At 47.3% G+C, this 15,298-nt stretch overlaps 1 protein-coding gene across 7 annotated transcripts in view; it reads left to right on the forward strand.

Moving 5' to 3' along the window:
• The window catches only part of LOC129854461 (adenylate cyclase type 2-like), a 97,693-nt gene that overhangs the window by 48,096 nt on the left and 34,299 nt on the right, over positions 1–15,298 (forward strand). For all 7 annotated transcript variants that reach the window (XM_055921522.1, XM_055921525.1, XM_055921526.1 and 4 more), the window contains 4 exons: positions 1,284–2,164; positions 11,271–11,468; positions 13,479–13,646; positions 13,952–14,101. In XM_055921522.1, the coding sequence (XP_055777497.1) occupies positions 1,937–2,164; positions 11,271–11,468; positions 13,479–13,646; positions 13,952–14,101 (744 nt within the window). In that variant the 5' untranslated portion in view covers positions 1,284–1,936. The remainder of the gene's footprint in view (positions 1–1,283; positions 2,165–11,270; positions 11,469–13,478; positions 13,647–13,951; positions 14,102–15,298) is intronic.

Raw genomic sequence — 15,298 nt, forward strand, 5'->3', positions numbered from 1 at the left:
GAGACAAAGATCAGCCGCTGGGCCCTCTTTAAACCAACCAGATAAGGATGCCTAGTACGTCCTACTGCGTGCTTGAGACGAGCCTCCCGAATTTATTTTTCATTCAGCCTTAGATTTGTAAATACAACGTAGCCTCTGATTCACTGAGCAAACTTCCTGTGTGCCAGGGAGTCAGCCAGCGAGGGCAGACGGACTAAGGGGAATCAGACTCCTCATATACTGACTGGCTTTAGTGGCCTCTGCTCTGTGCTCATTAAGACAGGAGCAAAGTACATACTCTGCCCAGCCAATAGATCCTAACAAAACATAGACCTGTTTTATTTTCCTACAGGTTAATACACCTTGATTTATTGATATTTAATGTAGCTTCTAAGGGGCTGTATTCATGTACTTAATAATTTGCAAGACTGCAGTTTCACGTAAAGAAGAACGGTTTGGACATACCCTACTGCCGGAGATTTAAAATATGCTTCTTTCAGAGTGGACCAGTTATTTTTGTCCATCTTTTAAATGTGTTATGTATTAAAGCGATGAATGACAATCCCCTTAAACTCTTGTGAGTAATGGATTGCTAAGGTAAAATTCTTGGCAAATATAGACTGAGACTCTTGGCTAGCGTTTAAACTCCACAATGCTGAATGTGTTTTGTCAGAGTAAAATTAATACGATATAAGTAAATGAAGTCGAGACCAGTGTGGTGTTTCATGATGCAAGAGTTCTTCCCTCGATGGCGTATTCTCGAGTAAAGCGCTCCATGGAGAGCTTATTCATTAGAAGGGCTAGGTGTCATCATGGCAGTTCTCCATGGAGCTGTGGCCAAACCAGGACAGAGACTGAGGACTGGGGCTGGGACTGAATACAGACAAACCAGGCTTTCTTGATCGTGGGAACAACTGCAGGGCTTTGGTTGAATGAGGATTGAAGATTCACTCACTTGTGATAAATATTTACACCCTTGGCTAAACAACAGTCTGTCTTTGTCATATGAAGGGACTCACTGTACTGTACTCTAACTGTGTACAGTTTGGCAGACAGTAATGTAGTTTAAAATCATATCGCTAAACTGTTTTTTTTAATTCTCAATGTCAGATAAAAATGTCATCTGTTTATTGAAACATAACAAGCTTAGTGAGTGCATCAACATTTTTTGACATGTCAACAAGAGAAAGTGCTTTGAAGAGCCATGCCCCTCAAGTGTTTTGGATTGCTATTTCATTCTACTTCTGTCTTGATAAGTGGTTCCAGTAAGCTCACCCAGTCTGTCTCTGTTGTCTCCTCCCCAGGCCTCTGACTGTGCCAGCTCCAGTGGGTGAAGCTACATTGGGCCCCTCTCTCTGCCCGCTCAGCACTGATGGGACAGAATCCTGAATCCTGGAGGAATACTTGACGACCCCTCTTTCTTTCTCCGCTCTCCCAGGCTCCACCCTCTTTCTCTTCCTCTCCTATTTCCTTACTCTCCTCCTCCCCCGGTCTCTTCTCTCAGCGCTGGGATCATTACTCAACCCCACTGAAGAATGGAACACAGTAGCTGGCAAGGATGAACTGGGTATGCCTGCCAATGTAGAAAGGGAGATAAGAGGGAGAAAGAGAGAGTGAAAGAAAAGCGAGCGAGAGAAAGTTCAAAAACTGTGAGTGAAAGAAGAGAGGAACATATTAAAAATGCCCATGAGGGATAACATCGACAACTGCACTTGAGTAGTATTAGCTAGAAGACCTCAGCAAACCTGCCTACCTGGATGTGTGGATCTGTAGACACACACACACACACGTCTGTCTCAGTCGCAGCAGAAGACGGCTCCTACCCTGCCCTACACTGTGGGGTGGTGTTTTCAGCGTTATTCCCTGCCTACCTTACCTGTGTGAGGAGTGGTGGACTAAAGTGGAGAGGAAATTCAGCTACTCTTAGAGAACAGTGGAAGCTGATAAAAATGCTTCTATGTTAAACCAGCGGCCCGTAACCTTTTATCAGGGTTTTAGTAGTGAACAGGTCACCACCACCATGCCGGCTAAAGGGAAGTACCTGTTAAATGACCAGGAGCTGAAACATGAGGCCCTGTACAGGAAGTTCTCCTGTATCAGCCAGTACCAGCCTCTGGTGCTGCTACTGGGCCTCTCCATGCTGTCCTGCGGAGTCCTCATCATCCTCTTCTTCGCCCTGCACCTGGTGAGTGTGTGTGTGTGTGTGTGTGTGTGTGTGTGTGTGTGTGTGTGGAATGGCTAGCTAGTGGCCATTGTGTAAGTGACGTCATCTACCAAGACCTAGAAGTGTGTGCACCTGCCCATGTATGAAGTGACAGTATGCTACACATCAGAGCCCAGCTAATTGCAGTTTTTTTGAATGACTTAGTAATATCCCCTCAGGGGATGTGATGTCCTCTCTGGATGAGTTGACCGATAATGGATGGAGATATGTAAATTAGCGCATTAAAGACACCATTGTGTGGCGGCAGGTAGCCTAGTGGTTAGAGCGTTGGGCCAGTAACCGAAAGGTTGCTGGATCGAATCCCCGAGCTGACAAGGTAAAAATCTGTCGTTCTGCCCCTGAACAAGGCAGTTAACCCTGGTAGGCCGTCATTGTAAATAAGTATGTTATTCTTCTGTAGTACATTGAATAATTGAGGTCTTTGTTTTATGTCTCCTCAAAACAACATTCAAGGCGTAGCAATACACGAGAGATTATGTTATTGGTGTAGACTTCAGAGTTTAAGAAGCTTTGGTGGTGGTAAAGTGGGAGATTTGCATAATTGGAGCCAATTGCCTCTTACAACAGGACAATGACCCAAAGCACAGCTCCTAACTATGCAAGAACTATTTAGGGAAGAAGCAGTCAGCTGGTATTCTATCTATAATGGAGTGGCCAGCACAGTCACCGGATCTCAAACCTATTAAGCTGTTGTGGGAGCAGCTTGACCGTATGGTACGTAAGAATTTACCATCAACCAATCCAATTTGTGGGAGATGCTTCAGGAGGCATGGGGTGAGATCTCTTCAGATTACCTCAACAAATTGACAACTAGAAAGCCAAAGGTCTGCAAGACTGTAATTGCTGCAAATGGAGGATTCTTTGACGAAAGCAAAGTTTGAAGGACACAATTATTTCAATAAAAAATAATTATTATAATCTTGTCAACGTCTTGACTATATTTCCTATTCATTTTGAAACTCTTTTCATGTATGTTTTCATGGAAAACAAGGACATTTCTAAGTGACCCCAAACTTTTGAACTGTAGTGTAGGTTCCCTTAGTGTAATAAAAGAGGAGTGTTATGAGAGTTATTGCAGGTCTGAGCTGAGGGGGAAGTACATAAAAAAATATAAATGCAACAATTTCAAAGATTTTGCTGAGTTGCAGTTCATATAAGGAAATCAATCAATTGAAATCTATATACACTAATCTATGGATTTCACATGACTGGGCCGGGGTGCAGCCATGGGTGGGCCTCGGAGGGCATAGGCCCACCCACTTGGGAGCCAGGCCCACCTACTTGGGAACCAGGGCCAGCCAACCAGAATTATTTTTTTCCCACAAAAGGGCTTTATTACTGACAGAAATACTCCTCAGCATCCCCTCTGATGATCCCGCAGGTGAAGAAGCTGGATGTGGTGGTCCTGAGTTAGCGTGGATACACGTGGTCTGTGGATGTGAGGCCAGTTGGATGCCTTTATTTGCCTGTTTGTGGCCCGCCTGTTAGCTTGCATGATTCTTGCCATTCTCCTTCGACCTCTCTCATCAACAAGCTGTTTTCGCCCACAGGACTGCTGACTGGCTGGATGTTTTTTGTTTGTCGCACCATTCTCGGTAAACACTAGACACTGTCGTGCGTGAAAAGCCCAGGAGGTCGCCTGGCACCGATCATACCACGCTCAGTCGCATAGGTCACTAGTTTTGTTCAATCAAACAGCAACTGAATGTCTCGATTTCTGCTTTATATAGTAGTAAGCCACAGCCACATAGGAGCGATCCAAGCAAGGCACTGTCTGTAGGAGCAATCCATTTTTATGAACAGTGTAACGGCTCTCTTTCGGTGAGTGAGTTGACCAAGGCGCAGCGGGTGATGAATACATAATGTTTTAATGACAAGACGGAAAAACACGAAACGAAATACACTTGAATGATTTACAAAATAACAAAACGAACTAGACAGACCTAAACTATGAACTTACATGAAACGAGGAACACAATAAACAGAAACGACCGAACAAACGAGACGAGACAGTACCGTGTGGTGCAAAATACACAGACACAGCGACAATCACCCACAAACAAACAGTGAGAACCTCCTACCTTAATATGACTCTCAATTAGAGGAAAACGCAAAACACCTGCCTCTAATTAAGAGCCATACCAGGCAACCCAAAACCAACATAGAAACGGAAAACATAGACTGCCCACCCAAAACTCACGCCCTGACCATCACACACATACAAAACAACAGAAAACAGGTCAGGAACGTGACAGAACCCCCCCCCTCAAGGTGCGAACGCCGGGCGCACCAGCACAAAGGCCAGGGGAGGGTCTGGGTGGGCATCTGACCACGGTGGTGGCTCAGGCTCCGGACGCTGTCCCCACACCACCATAGTCACTCCCCGCTTCTGTATTCCCCTCCCAATGACCACCCTCCAACTAAAACCACCTAAATGAAGGGGCAGCACCGGGATAAGGGGCAGCACCGGGATAAGGGGCAGCACCGGGATAAGGGGCAGCACCGGGATAAGGGGCGGCAGGTCCGGGCTGAGGGACTCTGGCAGGTCCGGGCTGAGGGACTCTGGCAGGTCCGGGCTGAGGGACTCTGGCAGGTCCGGGCTGAGGGACTCTGGCAGGTCCGGGCTGAGGGACTCTGGCAGGTCCGGGCTGAGGGACTCTGGCAGGTCCGGGCTGAGGGACTCTGGCAGGTCCGGGCTGAGGGACTCTGGCAGGTCCGGGCTGAGGGACTCTGGCAGGTCCGGGCTGAGGGACTCTGGCAGGTCCGGGCTGAGGCTGGCGACTCTGGCAGGTCCGGGCTGAGGCTGGCGACTCTGGCAGGTCCGGGCTGAGGCTGGCGACTCTGGCAGGTCCGGGCTGAGGCTGGCGACTCTGGCAGGTCCGGGCTGAGGCTGGCTACTCTGGCAGGTCCGGGCTGAGGCTGGCGACTCTGGCAGGTCCGGGCTGAGGCTGGCGGCTCTGGCAGGTCCGGGCTGAGGCTGGCGGCTCTGGCAGGTCCGGGCTGAGGCTGGCGGCTCTGGCAGGTCCGGGCTGAGGCTGGCGGCTCTGGCAGGTCCGGGCTGAGGCTGGCGGCTCTGGCAGGTCCGGGCTGAGGCTGGCGGCTCTGGCAGCTCCTGACTGGCTGGCGGCTCTGGCAGCTCCTGACTGGCTGGCGGCTCTGGCAGCTCCTGACTGACGGACGGCTCTAATGGCTCGGGACAGACGGGCGGCTCTAATGGCTCGTGGCAGACGGACGGCTCAGAAGGCGCTGTGCAGACGGACGGCTCAGAAGGCGCTGTGCAGACGGACGGCTCAGAAGGCGCTGGGCAGACGGACGGCTCAGACGGCGCTGGGCAGACGGACGGCTCAGACGGCGCTGGGCAGACGGACGGCTCAGACGGCGCTGGGCAGACGGACGGCTCAGACGGCGCTGGGCAGACGGACGGCTCAGACGGCGCTGGGCAGACGGACGGCTCAGACGGCGCTGGGCAGACGGACGGCTCAGACGGCGCTGGGCAGACGGACGGCTCAGACGGCGCTGGACAGACGGACGGCTCAGACGGCGCTGGACAGACAGGCAGTGCAGAAGGCGTTGGGCAGACGGCCGACTCTGCCCTGCTGAGGCGCACAGTAGGCCTGGTGCGTGGTGCCGGAACTGGAGGTACCGGGATGACGGCACGCACTTCAAGGCTAGTGCGGGGAGCAGGAACAGGGCACACTGACCTCTCGAAGCGCACTATAGGCCTGGTGCGTGGTACCGGAACTGGAGGTACCGGGCTGAGGGCACGCACCTCAGGGCGAGTGCGGGGAGAAGGAACAGTGCGTACAGGGCTCTGGAGACGCACAGATGGCTTAGTGCGTAGTGCCGGAACTGGAGGCACTGGGCTGGAGACACGCACCATAGAGAGAGTGCGTGGAAGAGGAACAGGGCTCTTAAAACGCACTGGAAGCCTGGTGCGTGGTGTAGGCACTGGTGGTACTGGGCTGGGGCGAGGAGGTAGCGCCGGAAATACCGGACCGTGCAGGCGTATTGGCTCCCTTGAGCACTGAGCCTGCCCAACCTTACCTGGTTGCATGCTCCCCGTAGCCCGTCCAGTGCGGGGAGGTGGAATAACCCGCACTGGGCTGTGTTGGCGAACCGGGGACACCATGCGTAAGGCTGGTGCCATGTAAGCCGGCCCAAGGAGACTTACTGGTGGCCAGATATGTAGGGCCGGCCTCATGACATTTGGCTCAATGCCCAATCTAGCCCTACCAGTGCGGGGAGGTGGAATAACCCGCACTGGGCTATGCACCCGTACAGGAGACACCGTGCGCTCTACTGCGTAACACGGCGTCTGCCCGTACTCCCGCTCTCCACGGTTAGCCTGGGAAGTGGGCGCAGGTCTCCTACCTGCCCTCGGCCCACTACCTCTTAGCCCCCCCCCAAGAAATTTTAGGGTAGTACTTGCGGGCTTCCAGCCGTGCTTCCGTGCTGCCTCCTCATAACGTCGCCTCTCCGCTTTCGATGCCTCCAGCTCCGCTTTGGGGCGGCGACACTCCACTGGCTCTGCCCAGGGTCCTTTACCGTCCAGGATCTCTTCCCATGTCCAATCCTCCTTTTCCCACTGCTGCTGTCGTTGCTGGCCGTTAACCCGCTGCTTGATCTGGGTTTGGTGGGTGATTCTGTAACGGCTCTCTTTCGGTGAGTGAGTTGACCAAGGCGCAGCGGGTGATGAATACATAATGTTTTAATGACAAGACGGAAAAACACGAAACGAAATACACTTGAATGATTTACAAAATAACAAAACGAACTAGACAGACCTAAACTATGAACTTACATGAAACGAGGAACACAATAAACAGGAACGACCGAACGAACGAACGAACGAGACGAGACAGTACCGTGTGGTGCAAAATACACAGACACAGCGACAATCACCCACAAACAAACAGTGAGAACCTCCTACCTTAATATGACTCTCAATTAGAGGAAAACGCAAAACACCTGCCTCTAATTAAGAGCCATACCAGGCAACCCAAAACCAACATAGAAACGGAAAACATAGACTGCCCACCCAAAACTCACGCCCTGACCATCACACACATACAAAACAACAGAAAACAGGTCAGGAACTTGACAAACAGGGTGGTGTACCTAATAAACTGACAGGTGAGTGCCTTATTGTCACAAACACGGGATAGGTGCAGTGAAATGTGTTGTTTTACAGGGCTTCAGTCAGTCAGGGCCAGTGAACAAAGATGTGGTTGCTTCTTAAAATGGCAGCCTATTCCCTATATTGTGCATTTCTTTTGACAAGGGCTCTGGTCAAAAGTACTGCACTGTATAAGTGAAAGGGTGCCATTTGAGACACACTCATGCTGTCGACATTGGCAGGGCCTGAGGCACTGTAGCACTTTTCTCATTCAGGTGTTGATGCCAAACTAGGTCCATCATCAGGTCTCATTACTGCTCCCTCCTAAAGGAAAACAAGGGGCTTTATTGGCATTTGAAACATGTTTACATGTGCAAAAGTAAGTGGAATAGATATTAAACAAAAGTGAAATAAAAAATCTGAAATTAACATTTCAAATATTCTTGCTGACTATGTACAGTATTGTAACTATGCAAATAGTTGAAGTATGAAAGGGAAAATAAATAGACAGATCAATATAAACTGAAATTGTTGCAGGTTGCGTTTTTTAAATATTTTTGTTGAAAGTTACAGTTATAGTTCATATAAGGAAATCAGTCAATTGAAATAAATTCATTAGGCCCTAATCTACATGACTGGGAATACAGATCTATACCAGGCAGATGGTCACTGATACCTTAAAGTAGGGACGTGGATCAGAAAACCAGTCACAAATTTTGCGCTACATGAGAGTTGATCAGGTTGTTGATTGTGGTCTGTGGAATGTTTTCCCACTCCTTCAATGGCTGTGCAAAGTTGATGGATATTGGCGGGAACAGGAACATGCTGTCGTACATGTCGATCCAGAGAAACCAAAACATGCTCAATGGATGACATGTCTGGTGAGTATGCAGTCCATGGAAGAACTGGGACATTTTCAGCTTTGTGTACAGATCCTTGCAACATGGGGCTGTGCGTTATCATGCTGAAACATGAGGTGATGGCAGCAGATGAATGGCACGATAATGGGCCTCAGGATCTCGTCACAGTATCTCGATAAAATGCAATTGGGTTTGTTGTCCGTAGCTTATACCTGCCTATACCATAACCCCACCGTACCGTCACCATGGGGTACTCTGTTCACAATGTTGACATCAGCAAACCGCTCCCCCACACAAAGCTGTCTGCCATCTGCCCGGTATAGTTGAAACTGAGATTCATCCATAAAGAGCACACTTCTCCAGCGTGTCAGCGGCCATCAAAGGTGAGCATTTGCACACTGAAATTGGTTGCGATGCAGAATTGCAGTCAGGTCAAGACCCTGTTGAGGACGACGAGCACGTCGATGAGCTTCCCTGAGACTGTTCCTGATTGTGCAGAAATTCTTCAGTTGTGCAAACCCACAGTTTTATCAGCTGTCCGGGTGGCTGGTCTCAGACAATCCCGCAGGTGAAGAAGCTGGATGTGGAGGTCCTGGGCTGGAGTGGTTACACGTGGTCTCCGGTTGTGAGGCCAGTTGGAAGTACTGCCAAATTCTCTAAAACGACAGAGGCGGCTTATGGTAGATGTGTGCATCTGGAACATTTCTGGGATCTTTTATTTCAGCTCATGAAACATGGGACCAAATCTTTACATGTTGCGTTCATAGTTTTGTTCAGTGTAGTTTGTATTGACAATGGTGTTTGCTTCACTGACTGTCCTTTTCTTGTGGAAACAGGTCACAAATATTGCTGCTGTGTTGGCACACTGTGGTATTCACGTGATATATATGGGAGTTTATCAAAATTGGATATGTTTTCAAATTCTTTGTGGGTCTGTGTAATCTGAGGGAAATATGTGTCTCTAATATGGTCATACATTTGCAAGAGGTAAGGATGTGCAGCTCAGTTTCCACATTTTGTGGGCACATAACTGACTCTCTCTCTATGGCTATGCCTACGGCGGCCTCTCTCAATAGCAAGGCTATGCTATCACAGTGTTCAGGTATTCTGCCACTGTAGTCTCTGTCTAGGGCCAAATAGCAGTCCAATATGCTTAGTTTTTTGGGTAGTTCTTTCCAATGTGTCAAGTAATTGTCCTTTTGTTTTCTCATGATTTGGTTGGGTCTAATTGTGTTGCTGTCCTGGGGCTCTGTGTGGTCTGTTTGTGTTTGTGAACAGAACGCCAGGACCAGCTTCCTGAGGAGACTGTTCTCTAGGTTAATCTCTCTGTAGGGGATTGCTTTCTTATGGAAGGTTTGGGAATCACTTTTTTTTTAAGTGGTTGTAGAATTTAATGTCTCTTTTCTGGATTTTGATAATGATCAGATATTGTCTGAATTCTGCTCTACATGCATTATTTGGTCTTTTATGTTGTGCACAGAGGATGTTTTTGCAAAATTATGCATGCAATCTTAATTCTTGGTTTGTGAGTGGACCCCAGACCTCACAACCATAGAGGGCAAAAACTGATTCAAGTATTCTTTGCCAGATCCCAATTGGGATGTCGAATGTTATGTTCCTTTTGATGGCGTAAAACCCACCACTAAGGTTTTCGTGGCAGGTTTGTTAGCATGTGTAGGCTAATGCCTATTATTAAGTGCACAGGCCTGTGAGTACAAGTGTGATATAGTCCCTGTGTTCAACTTGTAGAACTTCCCTCTCCATTGTGGATAGATAGACTACCTGTTAGAGACCATGAGCCCACCAGTAAGCGAGAGGGCATTCCAACATATATTTCTAAGTGGTACTTAAACAGGATAGTTGGGCTCAGATTGAACAAAGGGCCTATTGAGAGCCCTGTTGTTTTTAGGTGAATAAAGTCCTCTAGATTCTAATGTACAGAGAGTGTAAGAGAGTCAAAGAGAGCACGGAGAGGATGCTTTTAGAATGGTCCTCATTTTACATAAGTTAACTTAACCCACCAATGGACACTAGAGAGAGTGTATGTTCTTGTGGGTTTACTTTAGTCATTATTGCAGAATTACGTTTTGCACGGTTTGTTTCCTTCCCTAAAGAAGTGATCTAATTTATGATCTACACCACAGAGCACGCAATCTTCCCCATGTGATAACAAACAAAACCTGGTGTGAATTTCAATGCCCAACAGACGAAAACATTAACTTATGGCAGTCTGAGACTGAACAGATCCCACCTGGTTCATTGCTTTTCAGATGAGATTTCAAGAGGAGAGGATCAGAAGCAATCTGTTCTCTAATTGTATAGACTTTCACTACTTCCCTCCATCTGAAAATAAATGAGAAAAGGAAATGAACAAGTCTCCTATAGGTTGATTTAGTGGGTGTGGCCGTAGTTAAATGTGCTAGTAAAAGCCTTCACTTCTGCTACCATGGAAACCAGCATGCTCAATATACAATGCCGAGATGGCCTTCTGCTCAGGGACCTTTACGCAGTCATTCCCGCTCTCCTTGGCATCTAACTCTTTCCCATTCTCTCTTTCTCTCGCTCGCTTTCTCGCTAACTGGCATGCATGCAAGTTGACGCAAGTGTATACACACACACACACACCAGAAATCTATATCTGAGCCTCCCTCTTCCCTCTCAGTGTAATTCAATCAGGAAGATGCTGTGGCCTCTAGCAACAGGACATGACGCAGAGACAGATGTGCAATAAGCCTGAATAAGCCACGATGCTGAATTAGATATGGGCCGCTCTCATAACTAGACCGTACATAGGCATAAGAAAGGGACTTGAATGATGTTGAAGGGAAGTTGAGTGAATGTTGTTTAGACATATCATTGTACCTGACCTATATAACACTTCAAAACCTGTCTTCAGACAGAATGTATACTATAGCCTGTTTTTTAATCCTTGTCTTTTCATTAGAGGAGTAGAGCATTGTGTGTCTGTATGGTTGTGTGTAGATGAATATGACGTCCGTGTCTATGAATGTGTGTATATGTCAATGTAGAGTATAATGTAAATTCCATGATTGTGATTCAGTGTGCGTTATGTTCTCCCTCTCCGTTTCAGAGTGCGGAGGAGCACTGTGCATTTGTCAGCGTGGTGAGCTGCAGCCTGTGTGTGTTCCTGGCTGTGTTTGTGCTGGTGTGTACAGAGACCCTGACCCAGCGCTGGAGGAGACTGCTGGGTCTGGTGGTCTGGGCCACTCACCTCACCATGGGATTCACCTTCATCTTCAGCGGACCCCTCATCCTGCCCTGGGACCAGGTATACACTCTCGCTCTAAATAAAGGTTGCACGACAAAGCCTGTAGGCTTTCAAAATAAATGTTTGAAGCCCATGTCGTGGTAATTATTCTAATCAAAGGAGAGACTTTTAGATTTCTTCAAAACCATCAAACTTGATTAATAATTACTGCAGTAATAGAGTGTTAATGGTCACCCGTGGTGTGGAGTTAAAGCCCAAATAAACAGGATTCGTTTACAACTTTTCATAGTCTTCCTGAGTCCTTGTGATGAAGAACAGATACGTGAATTTATACAAAGGTACATTGTGCTCTCATTCAACAGATATCTGTCTCTAGTTCATTTACTGCTTGTTTATACAGAAATACTAATGCAACGTAGGATTCTAAGCCCTTCCCTCAGAATGATGGATTCCAGTATTCATCTGCCGTATGGGATAAATAAACTGGAGATTGGGTCCCCCTGGCACCGACAGACAGGCACACAGACACTTTCACTACTTCCCTCCATCTGAAAATAAATGAGAAAAGGAAATGAACAAGTCTCCTATAGGTTGATTTAGTGGGTGTGGCCGTAGTTAAATGCTACCATGGAAACCAGCATGCTCAATATACAATGCCGAGATGGCCTTCTGCTCAGGGACCTTTACGCAGTCATTCCCGCTCTCCTTGGCATCTAACTCTTTCCCATTCTCTCTGGAATGGAATCCAGTCTTTATGTTATCACAAAGCCATGGTAAATCTACTTTCAGCGTTAACACAGACACATGAGAGTTCAAAGAACCCTATTCTGTTGCCTCTAAGAAAAACAGTGTGAATGTACTAATATAGGAATACATTCTAATATAAAAGTAATGTGATTAACATAATGTTGTATTTCTATGACACCCACTTCCTTTGTCCTCTTACTCTTCTCCTCCATCTTCACACCAGCCAGGTTATTAGGTACACCCATCTAGTACTGGGTCAGACCACCCTTTACCTCCAGAACAGCCTGAATTCTTCAGGCATGGATTCTACAAGGTGTAGCGTTCAAGCGTTGTGCAATTGGTATCTAGGGACCTAACGTGTGCCAGGAAAACATTAGCCACACCATTACACCACCGCCACCAGCCTGTACTGTTGACACCAGGCAGGATGGAGCCATGGACTCATGCTGCTTATGCCAAATCCTTACTTTGGTCATTATTGCAGAATTACGTTTCACACAGTTTCTGTTTCCTTCCCCGAAGAAGTTATCTGATTTAAGATCTACCCCACAGAGCATGCAATCTTCTCCATGTGATAACAAACAAAACACTCAGTGGCCAATTTATTAGGTAGGCCACCCCGTTCATGAAAATGGTTCGCTCCTACAGATAGTGAGTCATGTAGCTGTGGCTTGCTATATAAAGAAGGCAGACAGACATCAAGGCATTCAGTTACTGTTCGATTGAACGTTAGAATGGGCAAAATACACCATTACAGCACTGCCAACTGATGTGAATTCTGATGTGAATTGAAATTTGGCAGTGGTGTAATGGTATAGGGAATGTTTTTCTGGCACACGTTAGATCCCTTGATACCAATTGAGCAACTTTTGAACGCCACACCTTGTAGAATCCATGCCCTGATGAATTCAGGCTGTTCTGGAGGCAAAGGGGCAACGACTATCATACCACGCTCTGTTGCTTAGGTCACTTATTTAGCCCATTCTAACGTTCAATCGAACAGTAACTGAATGCCTTGATGCCTGTCTGCCTGCTTTATATAGCATTCCACGGCTACATGACTCACTGTCTGTAGGAGCGAACCATTTTGGTGAACTGGGTGGCCTACCCAATAAACTGGCCACTGAGTGTACATATATTATATACACACACGAACAGAAGCATCAAAAAGTTATATTTGTACTTGCCAGTACACTGAGGTGACAGTTGTCCAGTAAAACCACTTGTTCTTTGGATAGTGCTGCCAATCCGAGACTCTTTCCCCACACAGTGTTTCATGTCATATCAGTCTGACCTATCTCTCTCTCTCCTTTTCTCCTGTAGGTTCCCTTCTTCCTGTTCATCATCTTCACAGTGTACACCATGCTGCCTTTCCAGATGTGCTATGCTGTGGTGCTCAGTGTGATCTCCTCACTCTCTCACATCATGGTCCTCACTCTACGCCTCACTATCTTCAACACCCAAGATCCCAGTCCCTTTCTGGCCAATCAGGTGTGTTATTAGTTATGCTGTTATTAAGATTATACATGTGTTACGTGATCTTCTGGTGATGCATAACGTTATGTATGTTCACAATGTTGTGCTTTAAGTAGTTTTCTATAAACAGGAAGTATCACTGCGTGTGTGTGTGTGTGTTTTAATAACTCATGTGTCATGTTTGTTTCAACGAGATTGTGTGCTATAGTGTTGTTTTTGATGTCCTGTAAGGAGTTTTTAAGGTCGTAAGGCACATTTCTCTGACAATAAAATGCTTATGCTGTGCAGCTAGGTTGTAATGTCTGTCCCTCTGTCCCCAGCTGCTGTCCAATGCGGTGGTGTTTCTGTGTGGCAGTGTGGTGGGGGCCTTCCATAAGGTCCTGATGGAGAGAACACTAAGACAGACCTTCCAGGATACACTCAGATGTCTGGGCATCCGCATGAAGCTGGAGATAGAAAAGAGACAACAGGTGAGAACATCTTATCAGACACTCTGCTATCTTCTTGATTTAGTTATTTAATCTTTAAGGAAAGACCCTTGAGATTAGAAACCTATTTGGCAAGGGCAATCTCCCAGTGGTGTCTCTTTCTGAACAGAGGCTGACCCGACTGAATACAGGAAGTATGAAAGACTAATAAAAGTTAATAAATAGTGTTAGGCTAAAATATCTTTGTCATAATAGCACTGGTTCATTTTTTACTTCATTTAAGACCAGTAGCCTTGTTGTTTTCTAGCTTGTATTTTTCATTACGATGATCAAATCCCCCTCAAATAAAATTTCATTAATGATTTTTTAAGTAGATGTCTGTGTGTGCTCCGTTAGTAAAAACGGATGTCTGTTTCAAATGGCTTTTTAAAAATTATTTAAAATGTATTTATTTTAATAAATTTTATCCCCTTTTCTCCCCAATTTTTGTCCCCAAGTAATTTCTATCTTGTCTCTTCGCTACAACTCCCGTACGGGCTCGGGAGAGACGAAGGTCGAAAGCCACGCGTTCTCCGAAGCACAACCCAACCAAGCCGCACTGCTTCTTAACACAGCGCGCCTCCAACCCGGAAGCCAGCCGCACCAATGTGTCGGAGGAAACACCGTGCACCTGGCCCCCTTGGTTAGCGCGCACTGCGCCCGGCCCGCCACAGGAGTCGCTGGAGTGCGATGAGACAAGGATATCCCTACCGGCCGGACGACGCTAGCCCAATTGTGCGTCGCCCCACGGACCTCCCGGTCGCGGCCGGCTGCGACAGAGCCTGGGCGCGAACCCAGAGACTCTGATGGCGCAGCTAGCACTGCGATGCAGTGCCCTAGACCACTGCGCCACCCGGGAGGCCAAATGGCTTTTTAACCGTAATTTTTTTTCATTTGGAATAATAGTTGCTTAGGAAGTGACACCACACACCATGAGAGAGAGGAGGCTGCTGGCTGCTCTGTTGCCTAGCAGGACAGAATGGAATGATATAATTGTTAACATTTGAACCGCCTCTGTTCTACTCTGTTGTATTGAGCTCGAAAAAAGGAGCAGTGCCACAGGGGTTAGCCAAAGAGCACAGCCACCATAAATAAAGAGAAGAGGGAAGGGAGGGTTTGAAATGGGTCCCAACGCTGAGGTGAACAGTATTCCCTCCCTCCCTCCCTCCCACAGAGCACTATGCCATTGTTCTCTAGACC

Source organism: Salvelinus fontinalis, chromosome 4 (assembly GCF_029448725.1).
Source record: "Salvelinus fontinalis isolate EN_2023a chromosome 4, ASM2944872v1, whole genome shotgun sequence".
NCBI lineage: Eukaryota > Metazoa > Chordata > Actinopteri > Salmoniformes > Salmonidae > Salvelinus > Salvelinus fontinalis.